At 41.9% G+C, this 18,243-nt stretch overlaps 3 protein-coding genes across 8 annotated transcripts in view; 2 read left to right on the top strand and 1 right to left on the bottom strand.

The window, feature by feature from the left end:
* Positions 1-71: 71 nt before the first annotated feature.
* On the top strand, positions 72-7,060 carry SMIM11 (small integral membrane protein 11). 6 transcript variants are annotated; one of them, XM_083608894.1, is made up of 5 exons: positions 73-115; positions 2,332-2,538; positions 4,570-4,684; positions 5,260-5,437; positions 6,860-7,060. In XM_083608894.1, the coding sequence occupies exons 3-4, from the start codon at positions 4,664-4,666 to the stop codon at positions 5,422-5,424; spliced, it is 186 nt and encodes a 61-aa protein (XP_083465020.1). In that variant the 5' UTR covers positions 73-115; positions 2,332-2,538; positions 4,570-4,663; the 3' UTR covers positions 5,425-5,437; positions 6,860-7,060. The 6 variants fall into 6 exon arrangements, with proteins under 6 accessions (XP_083465021.1, XP_083465020.1, XP_083465024.1 ...); XM_083608895.1 differs by lacking the exon at positions 2,332-2,538 and having other exon boundaries at positions 72-115; XM_083608898.1 differs by lacking the exons at positions 73-115; positions 2,332-2,538 and adding an exon at positions 328-346.
* CLIC6 (chloride intracellular channel 6) overlaps positions 6,864-18,243 on the top strand; it is a 136,703-nt gene continuing 125,323 nt past the window's right edge. The window contains exon 1 of the mRNA XM_083608845.1: positions 6,864-6,965. Coding sequence (XP_083464971.1) covers positions 6,920-6,965 — 46 coding nt within the window. The 5' untranslated portion in view covers positions 6,864-6,919. The remainder of the gene's footprint in view (positions 6,966-18,243) is intronic.
* On the bottom strand, positions 10,324-11,285 carry LOC310760432 (protein FAM243B). The gene has a single exon (XM_083608886.1). The coding sequence runs from the start codon at positions 11,220-11,222 to the stop codon at positions 10,464-10,466; it is 759 nt and encodes a 252-aa protein (XP_083465012.1). The 5' UTR covers positions 11,223-11,285; the 3' UTR covers positions 10,324-10,463.

Genomic DNA, 18,243 nt, shown 5'->3' with positions numbered 1-18,243 from the left:
GGGTTAACATCTAGTTTTAAATTATTGACGCGCTGTGTGACGTATTTTCAGACAGCAAAGCCTTCTGGGACTTGTAGTTTGTAGCCTTTTCCTGTGTTGAATCGCTGGTTGTAAGGTAGTGTGGCTTTTAAATCACAAAATGCGTGACGTTGCTAGGCTTGTTTGTAATAGTTTTTCTTTTAAATGTTAACTTTAATAACTCATGGAAGCTGATGGCGTTGTGGGCCTTGTTTTCAATATTTTGACCTTCTTAAAAGAATCATGATCGTCAAATGGCTATTACGTTTACAGTCGTGCTGCACCTTTGAGCAGCGATGCCTTTAATTCTCTGAACCTTTACTTGCAAGTAAGCTCCGGTGAAATCTGAGACACGTTACTTCGGCGAGCATGCATAGGATCAGATTGCACAATGCACATTAAAAGCGGCATGACTGAAATTCTCTTTTTCCCCCTGTTTCCATAATTTGCACAAGCGTGAGAGTTCCGGTACAGGTCACTGCAGATTCCTTGCTTCTCGGTTGGTCTGCTGCTACTACGCTGCCATGATTTAGTGTGTCATCCTAACTCAGACTTACGGTTTATCTCCTCCAGATAAGCCATAACCTTAGTTACAGCTTGTAGTTTGTCTGAGTAGAGCGAAGCACCCACAATCTCTTCTATGGGAGCCATGTGCTCATGCTAAGCCATGGTTTGGTCTGCAGACTAGCTCTGTATTAGATGCAAAAGCCCAATTTAAAATGTAGCTATGCTTATCTATAATGCAGGCGAGGAAGTGCGTCTTTTTGCACTCAGAATTTACAGAGCTAGGGAGAAGAAAGCTTCACTCTTGCCTTTGGTATCCTATGCTGCTCTGATGCTGTTGAAAGTTTCTATCTGCATAGGGGCATTTAGTTGGCTAGTTGTGAACATGACCAGTTAATGGATTGGTTTCCCAATCTATTTAAGTATTGTATGCTTATGTATTTTATTTATTTAAAATATTTTCATACTGCCTCTCATTAAAAAAACACACACAAGGCAATTTCATAGTAATACATAATAATATAATTTCATAATAATACATTTTATTAAAATTACAGTAACATCACTGTTGGGGCCTATCTTCTAGCAGAGGGAAAGTGATTCCACAGGTTCAATGCCACAAGCAAGAAGGCTCTACCACTGGTTATTGTAAAGATATACTTGAACAGACACGAGGACCTCACTGGCACATCTCAGTGCCACGTAAGCAATTTGCAACTTTCGCGTTGGTGTCAATGTGAAAAGAACAGTTGCAATATTCTTCAGATAAGCAGACATATAGCAGCGGTGGAGAACCTTTGGTCCATGAGGCTATTTTCCCCAAACCGCACTGATCTACCCCACTCTGACATCAGGTGGAAGGCAGGTAAAGTCATGGCCTTCCTTTTGAAGTGTGTCATAATGACATCAGGCGATTGACAGGTAGGCTTGTGGAAATAAGGATTTGGCCTGCCCTGTTGACAATCGCTGGTGTGTGCACAAACAAACAAATTTAACACTAATGAAGCTGTGCTGATGTGAACAGCTAGGAGAGAACGAACTCTGAGATGGCACTGGGAGAAACAACCAACAACTTCATTGTTCCCCAAGGTGATAAGATTAACACACCCTAAATCAGCCCTTCTCGACCTTCTGTCCCCAGCTGTTGTTGGACTACAACTCCCATCATCCCTAACTATCAAGACCAGCGGTCAGGGATGATGGGAGTTGTAGTCCAACAACAGCTGGGGAGCCAAGGTTGAGAAAGGCTGCCCTAAATTGTTCTGCCCAAAAGCTGTTCTCTCCCCCCTGCCCACCTTTTATTTATTTAAAGCACCAATAGCCGGTTAACTACATGTATCTGCATGCAATGTGCAGGCAGATTTTTAGTCTGACACATGAACCTTATTGTTGCATGTCTTGTGAGGTTTTAACTCTCCTGATTGACCCAACTGGAATCTGTAAGAGAGAAATAGGGTGACTGGCTGTTATAATTTATTATATCATTCAGCATTTTTATCTCAGATTTTATAGTAAGCCCAGACACCAAGTCTGGTCTCCTTTTGCTGAGAGAGACTGTATAGCTTGGGGACAACAAACCCTAATGGGGTACAGATTACTTGTATCTACACTTTATCTGACTTTTTAGTGGGGAAACAAACATGATACCAGGGCTTTCAAGATAGTACTTAACCTTGAACACAGAACATGTAAGGTTTCTCTTTAAGCTGCTGATATCAGTGTAAAGAATTCATGCTTCCGTTAACATATCAAGTGGAGGATCTTGCTTCTCCGATACACAATTTTTTTCATCTCTTGTTTTTTGCCTAGGGCTAGGTGAAAACAGTATAAAAAGCAGTGTAAGCTGGAGAGAGAAGGTACTGGAAATTGCAGGTCATCTTGCACAGTGGGTACTTGAAACGGACATAGAAGACAAGATTTCAGAATAAATGTGCATGCTGCAACTGTAGTCCTAAGCACAGTTACTTGGAAGTAGATTTCCCTGAAGTCTAGGAGTTACGTACTTCCAAATAGGTGGTAAGCATCAAATTGTTAATTGGATAGAAATTTGGGGGAGTAAGGTCCATGAAAAGGTTCTGAATCAAATAAAAACACTTCACTGTTGAACAAAATCAGAAAAGTAAAGAGAAAATTATTTTCCCCTCCCATTACTGGCATTTTATTTTAATAAAAGCACTGCTGATTTTTTATCTGGGATGAAAAAATCATGCATGCTGGGGGAAGTGTGAGAGGAAAATGTTTCTGGTCTCATTAAAAAATGAAGACTCTGGAACACTGACAGAAATACTTTTCAAGTTTAATAGCCTGGATGTTGCTTCTGGGGCCTGATTTTCTGTTTTTCCTGAGCTTCCATTATTTATTTTTCCTATTTTGTTCCATACACACAGAGTGGTTTTGGATTCCCTAGCCTTTAACTTCTTCTTCTGCTGCTCTTTCATTTCTCTCCTCCACTGTTAGAGCCAAACAAATTCAGCCAAGCTACTAAAACAGATGGGGAAGGTCAGTTTTTTGCCCCCAGGCATCTTGTGGGCATCTTGATGGTTAATATACCAAATCTGGAGACCCTTTAGTACACCATCTAGCCAAGCTAGTGGATCGGGGCCAAATCAGTCATTTAAAATTATACACACTTAAATCATATGCCTGGGTAGACTTGCTGGAACAGAAAAGTTTTTAGCAGGTGCCAAAAACAACATGGTAAAGGTGTCTGCCTGTTATCAATGGCCAGGGAGTTCCAGAGAGTACATGCTTCCACACTTAAAGATCAATTTCTTGCAAGTGCAAAGCTATCATTATGCAGCACTTGTAGAAGTGCCAGTTCTATGGATCTATGCAGTTGAGTGGGCACATATGGGCACCCACATGTTTGAATGCTTCCCCACATTAGATACCTCCTATACATGGGAACTGTACCTCCCAAAGGTAGCACAAGGATTTTCTTAATATGCCCACTTTGTATGTAGAGGAAGGACCTTCAAATATACAATACCCTGGCTGCAATCTGAATGAATATACCGTAGTCCCAGGCTGACTGGATTACTTTATGCTGAATATATAGACTAAATCTGCCTTCAGTAGCAATAAATAAAATACAGTCGACTTTCTGTGGAATCTTAACTGGCTTGGTTTCCTTATGTTTTATCTGGCGTTATAGTTTCATGTGGAAGGAATACTTTCATTTATTTGGCATTAAAACGGGATCAATTCTGGTACTGAATGTTCAAGTTCTGAGAGTCTTGTGCTTGGTTTATAAGGGTTCCTCATTCCCACACCTAATTCTCCACACTCTTAATTGCCTCTCAGACGGATGCCAACGATAGACCTCACAGTCAGTTTTCTCCTGTTCGTTGCACTAGAGGAATGAGATACACCGCCACACAATCACCCACACTTGTTGTTTCCCCCTTGCTGACTCTTAGACCTTGAATTTCTACTGTTAGAACTTTAATGTATTTATTCCACAGAAAACTACCAAACCATGACCCGAAAGTTAGTCATGACTTCCTCCTGTTGGTACCAGTTGCCCTTCCCCTGAAGTTCGTTCATAGACCCACTTACTTGGGAGAAAGCTCCATTAAACATTGTGGGATTTACTTCTAAGTAGACTTGTATAGGCTTGTGCTATTAACTCCCATTGCTTTTATTAGGACTTTGTCACAATTAACAAGCTCACAGTGCAGCCAATGTGGCTTTTTTAGCTGAATAGTTTCTGGAATTTTCAACAGGTGGAAAGGGATTGCCCTGTACAGCTCTGGCACCTGTCTCCAACCAGTCAATTCTCTGCTTTCATTACACTCCAACTGGTTGCTGTTCCTGTCACTCAGCCGATAAACATCTCCCATTCAGACACTGTGAGAGCTTTCTTGAAAGTTCTGTATCTGTCTAAGCAGCAGGAGCCGTGAACTTCCTACACAACTATATAGTCAACACTTCTTATTATATCTTAGGACAGATTGGCTGGATATTTTTGTCAGGTGATCTTTCCTCCAGCAGTTTCTCATATATATCAGAGGCACAAATAAACTATCTGAATATCTTATTTTTCAGGTGGCTTTTTTTACTCCACTCGTTTCTCATAAATCTGACCAGCACCGTTTGCTTCTGCCTGAGGTGTAAGCCTTGACATTGTTGCTGAATCAAAATGTGGCTAATGAACTGGAAGGTGAGGACCCTTAATTTGTAAAACCTTGCATGCTGCTTTCTAAACCAAAGAGCTAAGGAAGAAATAGTTCTGCATGTTTTGTGTGGATAGATGACTCTGTTTAACAATCCTCGGTTTAACAGGAACATATACTTGCATCTTCAAATACCTGCATTTTTCTATCATGTGAATTCATTGCTGTGCAAGTATAGTCAGTCAGCAGTTGAGAAACAAGTTAAAAGTCTTATAATTTAATATTTTCATCAACAGTAAAAATAAAATACAATTATTTACTGCATGCAATGCTGTTGGTTTTTGTTTGTTTGTTTTTTTGCACCCAAGTTGTTTTTTCAGCTGCTGATAGACTACAGTTTGTCTCAGTGGATGAATGGATGCTTTAGGCTCTCTGGTCTTATGCTCTGTGTCTGTGCCCTTTCCTAGTCCTGCCATTAGACAGATAATATCTGCATTCCTGTGGGTTTGGTGCACGCGAGCCTCTCTTGCCACTTACCAGAAAAGAATTTCACATGTCTTGAACTGTAGCAGATGACAGTTTAAAAAAACGTGTGTATGTGTTGTTGTTGTTTCCATTTTAGGCACTGGAAAATTTCCCACTGCTAATGTACATTTTAGCAGCTAAAACATTAATCCTTTGCTTAGCATTTGCTGGGGCAAAAATGTACCAGAGGAAAAGGCTTGAGGAGAAAATGAAAAAAGAACAGGAGGAGAAGCTGAAAAGGGAAGAGAAAAAAGAAAACTGAAATGTCTTAAGAGGTATGCTCTGACTGGAAAGAATGCTCGAAGTGTTTCTTGTCTGACACCATTCACCACTATGTGTGTAAAGCAGCCTTCAGTAACCTGGTGCCCTCCAGATATTTCAGACTACAACTCCCATCTGCTCTAGCCAATGCTGGCTGGGACTGGTGGGAACTGTACATCTACAAAACAAAGAAGTACCGGTACCATGAGAGCCATACACTGTGAATCAACCTGGGCCCTGCAGTATTAATCTGAGGCCCTTCCTTAGGTGGTCCCTCCACAAGAGGTCCCGAGGGCAGAGAATGGGCTTTTTCTGTGGTGGCTCCCCATTTGTGGAATGCGCCTACAGGGAGGCTCATTACATGCCAGGCAAAACATTTCTCTATAACGAGGCCTTTGGCTGATTGAACATTCTATGGCCTTTTAAATGCTTTAGTAGGGGGATTACTGGTTTGTTTTAGTTTTATTATGTATTTGGTGTTTTCATTTTGTATTTTTATGTTGTGCCCTATGATCCTTGGGTGAAGGGTGGAATAAAAATGTAATAAATAATAATAATAATAATAATAATAACATAAGAAAACTTTGCAAAATTACAGTTAAAAGGGAATAAAGCTTTCCTTAAACTGTAAACATTTTTCAAAGGCATACACATTTTGCCTGCCCTCTCACAAGCTCTTTTGTACAAGATTGTAGCTTACAGGCCACCCACCTATTCTCAGATGATGATGATGATAATAATAATAATAATAATAATAATAATAATAATAATAATACATTTTATTTATACCCCGCCCTTCCTGGCCAGAGCTGGGCTCAGGGCAGCTAACACCAATAAAATCACAGTAAAAATATAATGGGGGGGGACCCTATTTAAAATACAGGTTAAAATGCAGTTCAAAATAGAGTGGTACGTGGTATATGCAGGTCTGTTTTGTGGCCGCCCATCTCAAAAAATGGATCATTAACCTTAGCAGGGGACAAGTTGGCTGAGAAGCAGCTGCAAGGGGGGGGGGGAATACCAAGTAGAGGATTCCCCAACATCTACCCCCACCCCCACTGCTGATTCTCCTCTGCAGATCATATCCTCTTGGCACCACTTTGCGGATCCCAATATATGAAGTGGTAGTGGAACATGAAGTTCCATCCTAAGGTGTGTTATGACCTGGTGAATCACACAGTCCTAACAGGAATATAGGAAGCTGCTTTGCATTGAGTCAGACCATTAGCACACCTGTCTCAGTATTGTCTGCATTGACTGACAGTGACTCTCCAGATGTTCCCAGAATTTCCTGGAGTGACCTGGGTGCTAATCAGATGATCTGCCCCTGAGCTGTGGCCCTTCCCACAGATGTCCCGAGGCATCCACATGGGAAGACTGCTGCTGTTTTAAAAAATCAACTGCTGCAAATATAACTCTTTCTTTTGTGTGTGCAGCCGTTTGGCAGCTTGCTTGGATTCCTTTCCTGGGAGAGTTGAACACTTCACTGAAACCGAATGCTGTGCCAGAGAAACTTAATTCCCCAAGAGCAACATACAACAAGTGTGTTGGATTTTTATATTATTATTTTTCTGGTATAAGTAAGAAGAATATCCTGTCAGCTATTTATATAATAAAAGCTCTGTTTGTAAAACTGATTTAGTGTTGCGTATAGGAAATGGTACATGTCAGGTTGCTATGATAGAAGGGATTGTCTAATGAAATCTTTCCCTGAAACAAGAGGAGTTAAATTGCTGACCTTCCGCATTTTCCTCCCACAGGTTCTGATCTAGCTAAAGTTGGGTATGAATCCCATTGAGAACAATTGGACTTGAGTTAGTCCTGTCCGATCCGCTGGTTTTGAAAGGAATTTTGTTTGGAGTAGAATAATCAGGAAACTCGAATTTTACATTTGGTTTAAAAGGCATCATTTTCCTCCCCCAAAACATTGTGTTTCAAACTCAGGTTTGAAAACTTAAGTATGAAAATCCAGCTGTCACCTATCTACTTCCGTTTGCACTGCACTACTTAGATTTTGCTATGGCTGCAATCCCGTACACCTTACCTGAGACTAAAGTCCATTTAAAAATTATTGGGTTTCTGAGTAGGTCTGTAAGGCTGCAGTCCTGTGCACTCCTGCTTGGAATAAGCCCCATTGAACCCAGTGAAACTTACTTCTGAGCAAACTTGCACAGGCGTGTGTTGTATGCCTGATTTCTGCAGGAGAGTTAAGCATTTGTGGAACTGCTGTTGCTATCTGTGGGACTTTAAAGTGTTTAACTGAAGCTGTTCTTCAGGTTTTCTTTATAAATTGTAAGGTTTGCTAAAAGAGTGGTTTTTTTTAGGTTGCTTGAGTAATTACAATTAAATTGATGTCTGTACTAGATAGTGGATTTAACTAGGATGTATCAGGAATGGGTTTTATTCCTTTTTTTTTAAGTAAGAAACCCACTGGTTTATTATTATTATCATCACTGTTCAGAGCCAGGTTTGCTACAACCCAGTGTCAAAGTCTAGAGAAAGTTCCATGCTGTAGCAAAAAGTTACTTTCATGAAAATGGGAAAACTTTGATGAACCTATTTATAATTCTGCTTAGTAAACTGCAGGCAAGGTGTAAAAACTGAGAAGTTTGAGCAACTGATAGGGAAAAATCTGCGTTTTACCAGCTCTGCCATTGCTGTGCCTGTCTTCAAATGGCCAGAAGGCACTGTCTCCCTGTCACTATAAGCGGGAAAACGGATCCCTGCTACCCAATTTATTTTGTTCTGGTAACGGGTTGGAGAGGCCTCACTCTTTTTGAAAAACAAAAACAAACAAACAAAAAGCCGAAACCCTTAAGAAATGGCAATAGAAGTTACAGGAATATCATTTTTAGTACACAAATAGTGCGAGGCCTATATCTATCTATCTATGCTGCCATCCTGTGGAAATATGGTGAACTGCTATAACCGGCAAGACTGGATAGCATGATTCATGCTAAACAGAGACAAATATGATTAGTTACAAATGCAGCCCTATAAATGCTTGGCAGCAAACGTCTTTGAGCTCAGGCAGGCGTACTTCTAAGTTAGCCCTGATTGCAGAAGACCTGTGGGCCTCTTGTGCCCCTTCCAGTCTATCTGCTCCTGCCTATTTTTGTCTAGTCCAGCCACCTAAGGCCTGCCAAAGCCCATCAGAAATTCAAATAAAGATGGGAGCAATGTCTACATCACTATGTTTGTATTGCTTTTCTCCTTGGATTAAGAAACACACGAGAGAGTCTCTCTGCAGCATTGTAGCCAGTTAGCTGTGCTGCAGCCATGACCAATCACAGGATTTTGTTTTTAATTTGAGGGGTGTAAAATAAACGCACATGCATTCACACACACATAACTAGCATCAGTGAACATGCCTACTATTTCTGGTACATATTTAATTGTTTCATACAATTTATATACTGCTTGACTGTTAGAAACCAAACACTCAGAGCTTCGACATCAAGAACAAGGGAGACTCCAAGTGCATTTCAGTAATCCAATCTCTAAGTCCCCAATATATGACATAAACTTGATCGTCTCCTCAAAGGGGCTGGCCATTGAATGGGAGATAGCATCTTTACTCATCTAGCTCCTAGCTGATGATACACAGGCTGCACTTTCAAAATATTGATATGGTTCCTGGATTAAAAAATTTTTAGACAGCTCCTTATTATAATCCATTTCTATCTCATCTAGATTTCTATTTTCATTCAAAATCATGCGAACTATTTGGGGATGAGTGTTTTAGAAAGGAACCTGAGAAACGGGTGTCTGGTGTTGGATGAAACTGTGACAATTGGCTGTAGGTGCTTTTCAGATGAAACCATCGCTAATTCAACAAGAAGAATGGCAATTTCAGCAGCTTGTTCAAGTGCAATATGCTCTGCTGGCAGAACATCATAGATATTACTTGGCATGATTCTGTTATTAGAAATACAAAATTATAAAGCATTTCCCAAAATCTCGGAAAGTATTTCATGTGCATTATCTTAGCAATCATTACAGCACCTTGTAGATTGGTCCTGCAATGTCTCCCAACATTATACTTACAGTCTGAGATTGAGAGATTGGTAAATGGAGTGCTCCCAAACCCCAACAAACCACCTTGAAGGTGCTGTAGCAATCAGACCCTGTATCAGGATGTTAATAATGTTTGATGCTTTGTTATGTTTTATATATTCTGTAAGCTGCCTGGAGTGGCTGGGGAAACCCAGCCAGATGGGCAGGGTATAAATAATAAAATTACTATTATCATCATCATATTATTGGGGCTGTCTCGGGATCTAGTCCAGGGGTCAGCAACCTTTTTCAGCTGTGGGCCGCTCCACCGTCCCTCAGACCATGTGGGGGGCCGGACTATATTTTGGGGAAAAAATATGAACGAATTCCCATACCCCACAAGTAACCCAGAGATGCATTTTAAATAAAGGACACATTCTACTCATGTAAAAACACGCTGATTCCCGGACTCTCCGCGGGCCGGATTGAGAAGGCGATTGGGCCGCATCCGGCCCATGGGCCTTAGGTTGCCTGCCCCTGATCTAGTGGATCCTAGGCTGTTTCAGCCGTTCACCACCCCTGGAGTGCCCCACCTAGGGGATTTCTTTGGGCTAAAGCCAGTGGGAATTCTTCTAGTGCCACTTCTGCCCACCTGCATGTTTGACAGATGGAACAGGGGACTCCACGTTGGAAGTATGATTCTGGTCTCGCTCTGTGGGTGAAGGCCAGTTTCACTCTCTCCTCCCTCTGCAGTTCAGCTAATCTTATTCACTACCTTTACCTAATCTTATTCACTACCTTTTGTCTCTCTTGAGTTTCTGCAGATATGCCCTCCTCATACCTAGATTGAATGAAATCTCTCTATTCGAATGACACCTGTAAACCCAGCACCATATTGCTTAAAGTCACCTTAAAACTCTTGCTTTTATTCACCATTGCTACTGTCGATTTAGAATTATAACTCAGAAGGAGAATTGATGTGCACATTTAGCAAATCAGCTGGCCAATTTTCAATCATTTTAAAAAATATGGATGGAGGAAAGTTTAAGTAAACTTATCCAAGTAGTAGTTTTCCCATCTGCGCACTTTGTTTACTGCTATCTTCCACTTGTTTGGGCTCATCTTCTCGATTCCTTTCCCAAGCAGATCACTGAAGAGGATGCATTGGTATGAATAGGTCTTCTCCAAAGTCATCAGGGAGAACTCCTTTCTGTTATTGATAATAAACCATTTCAAAGATGACCAGGCGGCATCCATAGGGTGGAGGTGGTTGTAGGGGAAAGGGACTGAGAGAAGTTCATGGCCTGTGGCCTTGGCGACTTCAGGACAGCACTTGATGCTTGAGAAGAAAGGGAGAGGTGTAAACTGCGGTTCGCTTATCTCCACCTCCTGAGTGGACTCATCAATTTTCACTCTCGGCTGTCTTTTTTCTTTGACCACAATGGCACACTTCCCATAGGTTATTGACAGGAAGTCACAGAGTTCCTGAAAGACATCTTCTGGCTTGTCTAGGGGCAAGTCATCCCTTAGAAACACTCTGTATCTCCATGGTACCCACCCTTGACTGTTGCCGGCGTGTACGACTGTCCATACAGGCCAGTTGAGGTCATCTTCATGAGGAACCTTTTCCCCTGTTATTAGACTTTCTGAAAGATCAGTTTCTCCTAAAAAGATGGTGTTGTAGCCTGTAAGTTGCAACGCTCTTAGGGTTTTCAAATATTGCAGGCATTGTTTCCTTGTACTAGCATCGAGAGAAGTCCGGTGGATGATGTGCTTTAAAAGTGGGTTTACAATGCGAAACATCTTGTACCTTCAGGTGAAATTGAAGTACACACAAAGTTCTGATGGTGTCCAGGACAATGATGATCTCACAATGGATTTCATTGCATGTGTTATTCAATAGCATCCTAAAAAAACCACAGCCTGAATGATGCATTCACATTTTAGCTGGGTAAGTCATGGAGAAAAACAATTGTCATGCAATTGTAAAAAAAAAAATAACGAATTGTTTTTATTAACAGTGAACACAATGTTTATCGCATAACTAAAAAGCTGCTTCTTTCATTTTCAAAATTAACCACTGCTGGTTTGACCAGCCACTGCTGTTTCCTTCAATATCTGCCATTGTCTCTTGTCAAAAAAAGATGGCCAAGGGGAAAAGGCACTAAGAAGAATTTGCAGAAAACATCATCAATCACCCACCCACCCACCCACCACACCATTAAATGAGGAATTTTGTGCAAAAATTTTGAAAAGCATCCACATTGGGGCAGTTTCACTCAACACTTCTGGTTTTTCTACAGTAGGGAAAAAAGGGAGGGAAATAACCTGAAAAAACGACCTAAAAATAAAAATGTCACATGAATCCTTGGAAACAACGGCAATGAAATGAACAGTAGCAAAAGTACCACAAATTGCATAAATCTGTGCTACTCAAAGTTGTGGTCCATGGACCTGTGCCAGTCCACATGAGCCATCAGTTGCTGGTCCATGGCGACTCCACCACAGCCCAGGGTGGGATGCTACAGGGGCTGATTATGATACAGGTCTCTGGCACACTGGGAAAAACAATTGTTGGTCCACTATGTCAGATAGTTTGAGAATCTTTCATCTCTGTTTGGATCTTCAGAAACTGAAGGTCCTGATTTGATTTACTTAGCTCTGCCCCATTTGTCTGCCTAGCTGGCTGGCTCATTCCTAGCCAAGTTATGTGAGACTTATTACTGAAGTGACTGTATACCTTCCCACAGTAGAAAATGTTTATCAAAATATGGAGCATTCCATAAGCCTCAAAATTAAAAAATGCAGCCTGCTATAGGCAACCAAGCCTGAGTTGTGCATTTGCTGTTCACTGATCCCTATTGGAAAAGTACCGGGATCAGAGTAATATGAACAATTTAAGTTAAAACAGGTAATGTGAGAAATCAACCCCTTTAATCATTTTTTTTCCAGCTGAGACATGGATAGATTATTCCAACATTATGGGATTATTTTATGAATGTGATGTGATTGTAAGATTCAGGTGGCACAGGTGCTGAAATTTGCTTCCCATGGCCTCACTGAGACTGGTCTATGTGGAGACACTAATTGGATCACAAAACAGACCTTTGCACATATTAAAAATGTGCATGGGTTGTATGTGTTTAGGCTTTCTCTGTACAGATGCCATCTGCTGCCAGTTGCCTGTACAAAGACTATATTTGTCCACAGAGCCAATCTGGGCAAAGGTTAGGGGTGAGGCAGAGGGCACAGCCCTGCTCCCCTCTCCACAGTCAGCCTACTCACACATCCCACACACACCCAATGTGTGTAAATGGCTATTGTCACAGACGATGCCTCCTGTGACATTTAGCAATCTCGTTAATGTATTGACGTACTGATACTGGTACTGATCTTAATAAGGCCAATGAAGATTCTTGGGTGGCAGAAAGGATTTGCAATATTTTGTTCGTTGTTTTTTTTTTGCAAAGGATATGGATTAATAGATTATTGAAGAGGTGGAAACTGGGAGATACTAGGGTTATGAGTTTTTGTGTGCCAGATCACTATAATCTCTGGACCCAACAAGTGTTACAATTTAATTAAGGCTTGGGGTGCTAAATTGTGTGCCTCATATTTCTAATCCCTGGAAGACTTAAAAGATAATTAAGACAGACTAGTTTTCCCTGAAGTGATAGCCTGAGTGATGGGCCATTAAGACAATAAAGGATCAAAGAACATGGTGTGAGATGATAACTGGGAGGAGCCTCTCTCACTCACTGGATAAAGCCAGAGCATAGGGTAGAGAGTTAGGAGTTAGGAGTAATGTGACCTAGAAGTAAAGTGGGAAGTAGGAGACTCAGAGCAACATTTGAGACTATTGTTCTGTTTGAATCCAAGGCTGCGGTTACGGGACACGCAAGACCCTTTTTGGCTGTTGGTGCTGTGTAGCCCTCCATCGTAGGCTCAGAGTGTATATATGTGTAAATAAACCATGTATCCTAAATATACCACAGCATGGGTTGGCAAACTAAGGCCCGTTAGCTGGATCAGGCCCAATTGCCTTCTGGATCTGGCCCATGGATCACCACGTGGATTGCCAGCATGAGCGTTCTTTCCCTCTCCTTCCCTCTCACACAGTGGTGGTGGCTCCTCCCTCCCTCCTTCCTGGCTTCTCCCTGCCCTGCCTAGAGGAGGAGGAGGGGGGGCTTTGTTGGTGCCAGCAGCAGCAGTGTTTGAGCAGCTGCCATTTTAAGCAGCCCTTCTCCAGAGCCCTTTGGTGCGCCGCTCATCGTCCCTCCGCCACCACCAGCCCCTGCTGCTCGCAAGACACAGGTAAGCAGCCACTGGGGCTTGTGGTGCTCTTGCATCATTCCCTCCCCAAATATAGTCCGCCCCCCCCACAAGGTCTGAGGGACCGACCCCCTGCTGAAAAAGTTTGCTGACCCCTGTACAACAGTCTCGGATGTGCCAAAAGGAAACATGAACCCTTGGATAAGCCCCTGGAACCTGTGGTGCTCAGAGATTGGGGTGGCATAAAAACACTATGTTCCAAAGGAGGAGGAATTGATTTAGTAATTTGTCTTCTAGGCATTTGATTGCTCCAGAGATCTCTGTTTTAGATAAGGAACTTAGTTCCCACACCTACTTAAATACAATGCTTTTGAGTAAGTATAAATCATCACAGCGTTTTAAGGCAGATTAGTGTGTACATGTCTACTCGATAGTAAGTCCCACTGAGTTCTGGCCCTACCTGGAGATGCTAGGAAATTAACTAGGGACCTTCTGTATGCAAAGCAGATGCTCTGCCGCTGAGTTATCCCCACCACCGTACTCCAAATTCTCTAGTTGTGCAGAGTGTAAAAGTTAGATGCTGGGAGTGGTGGCAAGACATACGTATTTCAGGGATTAGGTGAACTGGATGTACACCTGGCCCTCTTCAAAACAACTAGGTGGATGATGTGCTCTTAGATCCCACGCGACTCCCACAAATAAGTATAACCCACAACTACATACCATGGCGTTTAGGTCAAAGTAGATATTTTATGTGTAGCCTGCCTTTGACTACTAGAAAGCAGCCTCAAAAGGCTGTGCTTTTGAATGAAATAATATGAAGGAGATGGTGGTCATATCAAAATTAATATAAAGGCTTTTCCCAGAAGTACTTAGGAAAATCATTGTCATTCAATTGACATAGCAAGCACTTCATATTTTCCACTGCTTTGATCATGAGAAGGTGAAGGTGCTATTACCCTTTTTCCCCTTGAAAAGCATATAGAGCTGAAAGACGAAGTTGGAAGTGTGAGGCTCTTTCCCACTTCCTTTTCAGCTCCATGTGTTTTTTCTGATTAATTCTACAAGCTCTTACTTTTACCTGATCCCTCAGAAAAACAAAGGGTGTGCATGCACACGTTCACTCTTGTTGTCTCTTGTGGGGCGAGGGGTTTCATCCAGAGGAAGGGTGACAGACGTGAGCAGAGTGGCAGAGCTCACAGCACCTGCTCAAAAATCCAAATGTGCCCATGGGCCTGAAAAGTTTGTTCACCCCTGATCAAGTACCACTTTACTCACCTCCTGACTTCATACTACAGATGTTAATTCCCTCCTCTGCCTTGCCCCCAGCAGTCAATAATAGGAACTGGGAACTGGGAACAGGAGACTAGTCCGTGTTCCGGGTAGTGTTTAGGGCTTGTCCACACTTCCACTTGTGCTGTGCTTCTGAGCAGTTTTCCGTTTACCCTGCCACTTTCCCCAGGAAAACCAGCTCTTTACTGCTGAACTAAAGCAAACATCAATCTGCAGAAAGCCCAACTGCTGTCTGGTCCAATTCAGCAGTAAAGAGCGGGTTTTCCCGGTGGAATTCACCAGGACAAGAGGAAGTGTGGACAGGCCCTTGTTTCTGCTTCCAAATTAACATGGGTCTTAGTTTAATCTGATTCTAGGCATTGCTGTGTTCTGTGAGACAGCAGACCTCATGCTAAGGCAAGCTTTTTTTATTTTTTATTTTTTACACATTATCCACATTATACATTAAAAAAATAAATAATCAATGGATCTTAATGCCAAGGGCAAAAAACGAAGGGTGCCCACAGGCCACAGCTAGAAGAACAAATGCCTTCACAATGGCTTGATGAATAGCGTGAGGAAGGATATGGTTTTCTTCTTCTGTGAGAGACATGCCAAAAAGGAATATAAAAGGAGCCGTACAAGTCTGAGCTTGATTTCCCGTGCCTCATCTGAAGGTTCAGGGCCTGAGCAGGAAAGCTGTTGTGGCACTCAGGAACAGACATGTCCACTGTGAGCAAGAAGCTCGTATAAGAAGAGGCTCAATTAGTCCCACGCTTCAGTGAGTAACAGAATCACCAGTGGTTAAGAAGAAGCTATCGTGCTGCATATGAGGTCCACTTTCATACGATCTTCACCACCGATTTTGCACTTGGAAGCTCAGTTGCTATTGTACAGCTGTCAGTCTTTTGGCTCTGAGGGCTGGGTTCAGGTTTGACCTTCTGAGCAACCGCCGCTGGCAGTGTGGTTTTGCAGGAAGGTCTTTTCGCATTTCCCTGAAAGTTCTCGCGGTACAAATAGTCCATGTAATTTTCCCGCGGCCTGTGTACAATATTGCTGAGCATCATAGAAAACAGGAGGAAGCCAAAAAACCCAACAACAATCAGGATGAACAGAGAAGCAGCAATCTCCTCCTGTTCTTGAACATATGGGTTTGTGTAGTTACAGCACCCTCTTTTGTTCCTTTCTGTGATATAGGTATAAACCAACTTCTTCATCACATACCTTACTTCAGTTGGGTCAATATTCATTTTATTATCCAACTCAGGCTGCAAAAGGAGAGGGGGGAAAAAAAAGAACATTCAGTCTCATTAGAACGCTTCTTGATTGCATCAAACAAGCGCAGCAACTATTCACAGACCATTCTTTCTCAAAGACTTCCTTAATGAGATGAACTGCAGATACAGCTTTATTTCTGTGGCAACTATAAGGAAAATAACATGGATCCCATTCACTTGTCAAACTGCTGCCGCCAGCTGAAAACCATTAGATTACTTCAGTTTGCCTCTGTCCTTTTGTGTCCAGTACCTAACACAGTAATAGATTTATGATAATTATTTGTCTGTGCCCTATGACATCAGAAAGAAAATAAAGCAGAAAATCAATCCGATGCGGTATCTTTGATTCATAAGCAGAAATTCCGCTATTTTCTACAATGCCAGTGTTCCATATTGAAATGAGGTTGAATGAGCTGCTTCCTTCTTTATCCCTTAGCACCCACTTAAACTTCTCTCGCTATTTTTTAATAAAGAAATTTTCCTAACAACCCAAGGTATATTTATTTCTCATCGCCACCTGCTTTTCAGATACAAGGAATATCCCAATCCTCTACTCATCCTTTTATCTAACACCATCAAAATTAATTATGTCATATCCCCATTTGTGCTAAGTGTGGATCCATATGCACTGATAACTCAGAACCAACATGCAGGTTTTCAAACTACAGAAACCTATCATTATATATATATATATATATATATATATATATATATATCACACAGATTTAGCATGGAAACAATGTACAGTTCCCATAAAAGATATTATTATTATTATTATTAAATTGGACTTACAGTAATATCAGCCATGAGTTCCCTTTGGATGACAGCAAGAGCCGTCAAACACAAGACAAACTGCAGCTCCAGCTAGGTTTCTTCCACTGAGCCATATTAACCTATTCCATATATACAGTGCCTTCACCTCTGGTCTGTAGCAGCTGCTTTATATCATCTGTTCTCCTCAATCCCTTTTGGAGCTGGCTTTTGACTGTGGACAGCTAGGCATTTCCTTCCATGCACCTTTTTTAATTCTTTTTTGTGTGGAGTCCTAAGGTGAGCTATCATTGGCCATGTGAAGCTACAGGAACATCCTGGATGATTCAGGCCTGCTATTCCTGGCAACTCACCTTCCTCCTCCTCCTTTTGCATTATTATGCTTTAATGGCACTGTTTACTCTACCACAAGGCTTGTGACTGGTCCACCTGGAATCCCAGCACCCATTAATATTCAAATGGTCCCTGTGAGCCATGTGTCGAAGGAGTGAGATTTCCATTTTAGGGATATTTCACAGTAACAGTCATAGAATTGCAACAGCAGCAGCGGTGGCTGGTGCATGAACATTGGGAGTGGCAGGCAAGGAGGCCGACAGAAGGAGGAGTCAGAGCCAGTCTCAGGTGGAACTAATTCTAGTTTTGCATCCATCCCTGTCCCTGCTAAGGAAGAGGAAGCCGCTGCCCTGGACTGACTGTAAGTATGAAGAGAGGCAAGTGGAGGAAGGCAGAGTTTGGTTGGGCAGTACCTCATTTGCCCTAAAGGACCAGCTACCATGGAATGGCAGATATTTTACTTATTTATTTCTTTAAATTTATACACCGCTTGATTATAAAAAAAGTTCTCAAAGTGGTTTACAGAGAGAACAAAATAACATGACTTGTTTAAAAATTTAGAAACAACCCTTTAAAACATTCAAAAACAATAATAACAGCGATGAACTAAAAACAAATTAAAAGGCACAGCAACATTCTACATGGATAGCTCAGTTGGTTGGAGCGTGGTGCTGAGAATGCCAAGGTTGCAGGTTCGATCCCCATAAAGGGCAGCTGCACAGTCCTCCTGCACTGCAGGGGGTTGGACTAGATGATCCTCTGAGTCCCTTCCAACTCTATGTCTGGGTAGGCTGGGCATACCCAATATGGGCAATACAGTGGTACCTCGGGTTAAGAACTTAATTTGTTCTGGAGGTCCGTATTTAACCTGAAACTGTTCTTAACCTGAAGCACCACTT

This window comes from Podarcis filfolensis (genome assembly GCF_964270895.1).
Source record: "Podarcis filfolensis genome assembly, chromosome: 4".
Lineage (NCBI taxonomy): Eukaryota > Metazoa > Chordata > Lepidosauria > Squamata > Lacertidae > Podarcis > Podarcis filfolensis.
Note: the sequence above shows the minus strand (reverse complement) of the source record. Positions and strands in the feature narration are given on the sequence as shown.

Excerpts from the sequence above, each read along its gene's own strand:
- LOC310760432 (XM_083608886.1), bottom strand. The coding sequence starts at position 11,222 with ATGTTTCGCATTGTAAACCCACTTTTAAAGCACATCATCCACCGGACT.
- SMIM11 (XM_083608895.1), top strand. The coding sequence starts at position 4,664 with ATGTGGCTAATGAACTGGAAG. Across the intron at positions 4,685-5,259 it reads TGTGGCTAATGAACTGGAAG|GCACTGGAAAATTTCCCACT; the intron begins GTGAGGACCCTT and ends TTTCCATTTTAG.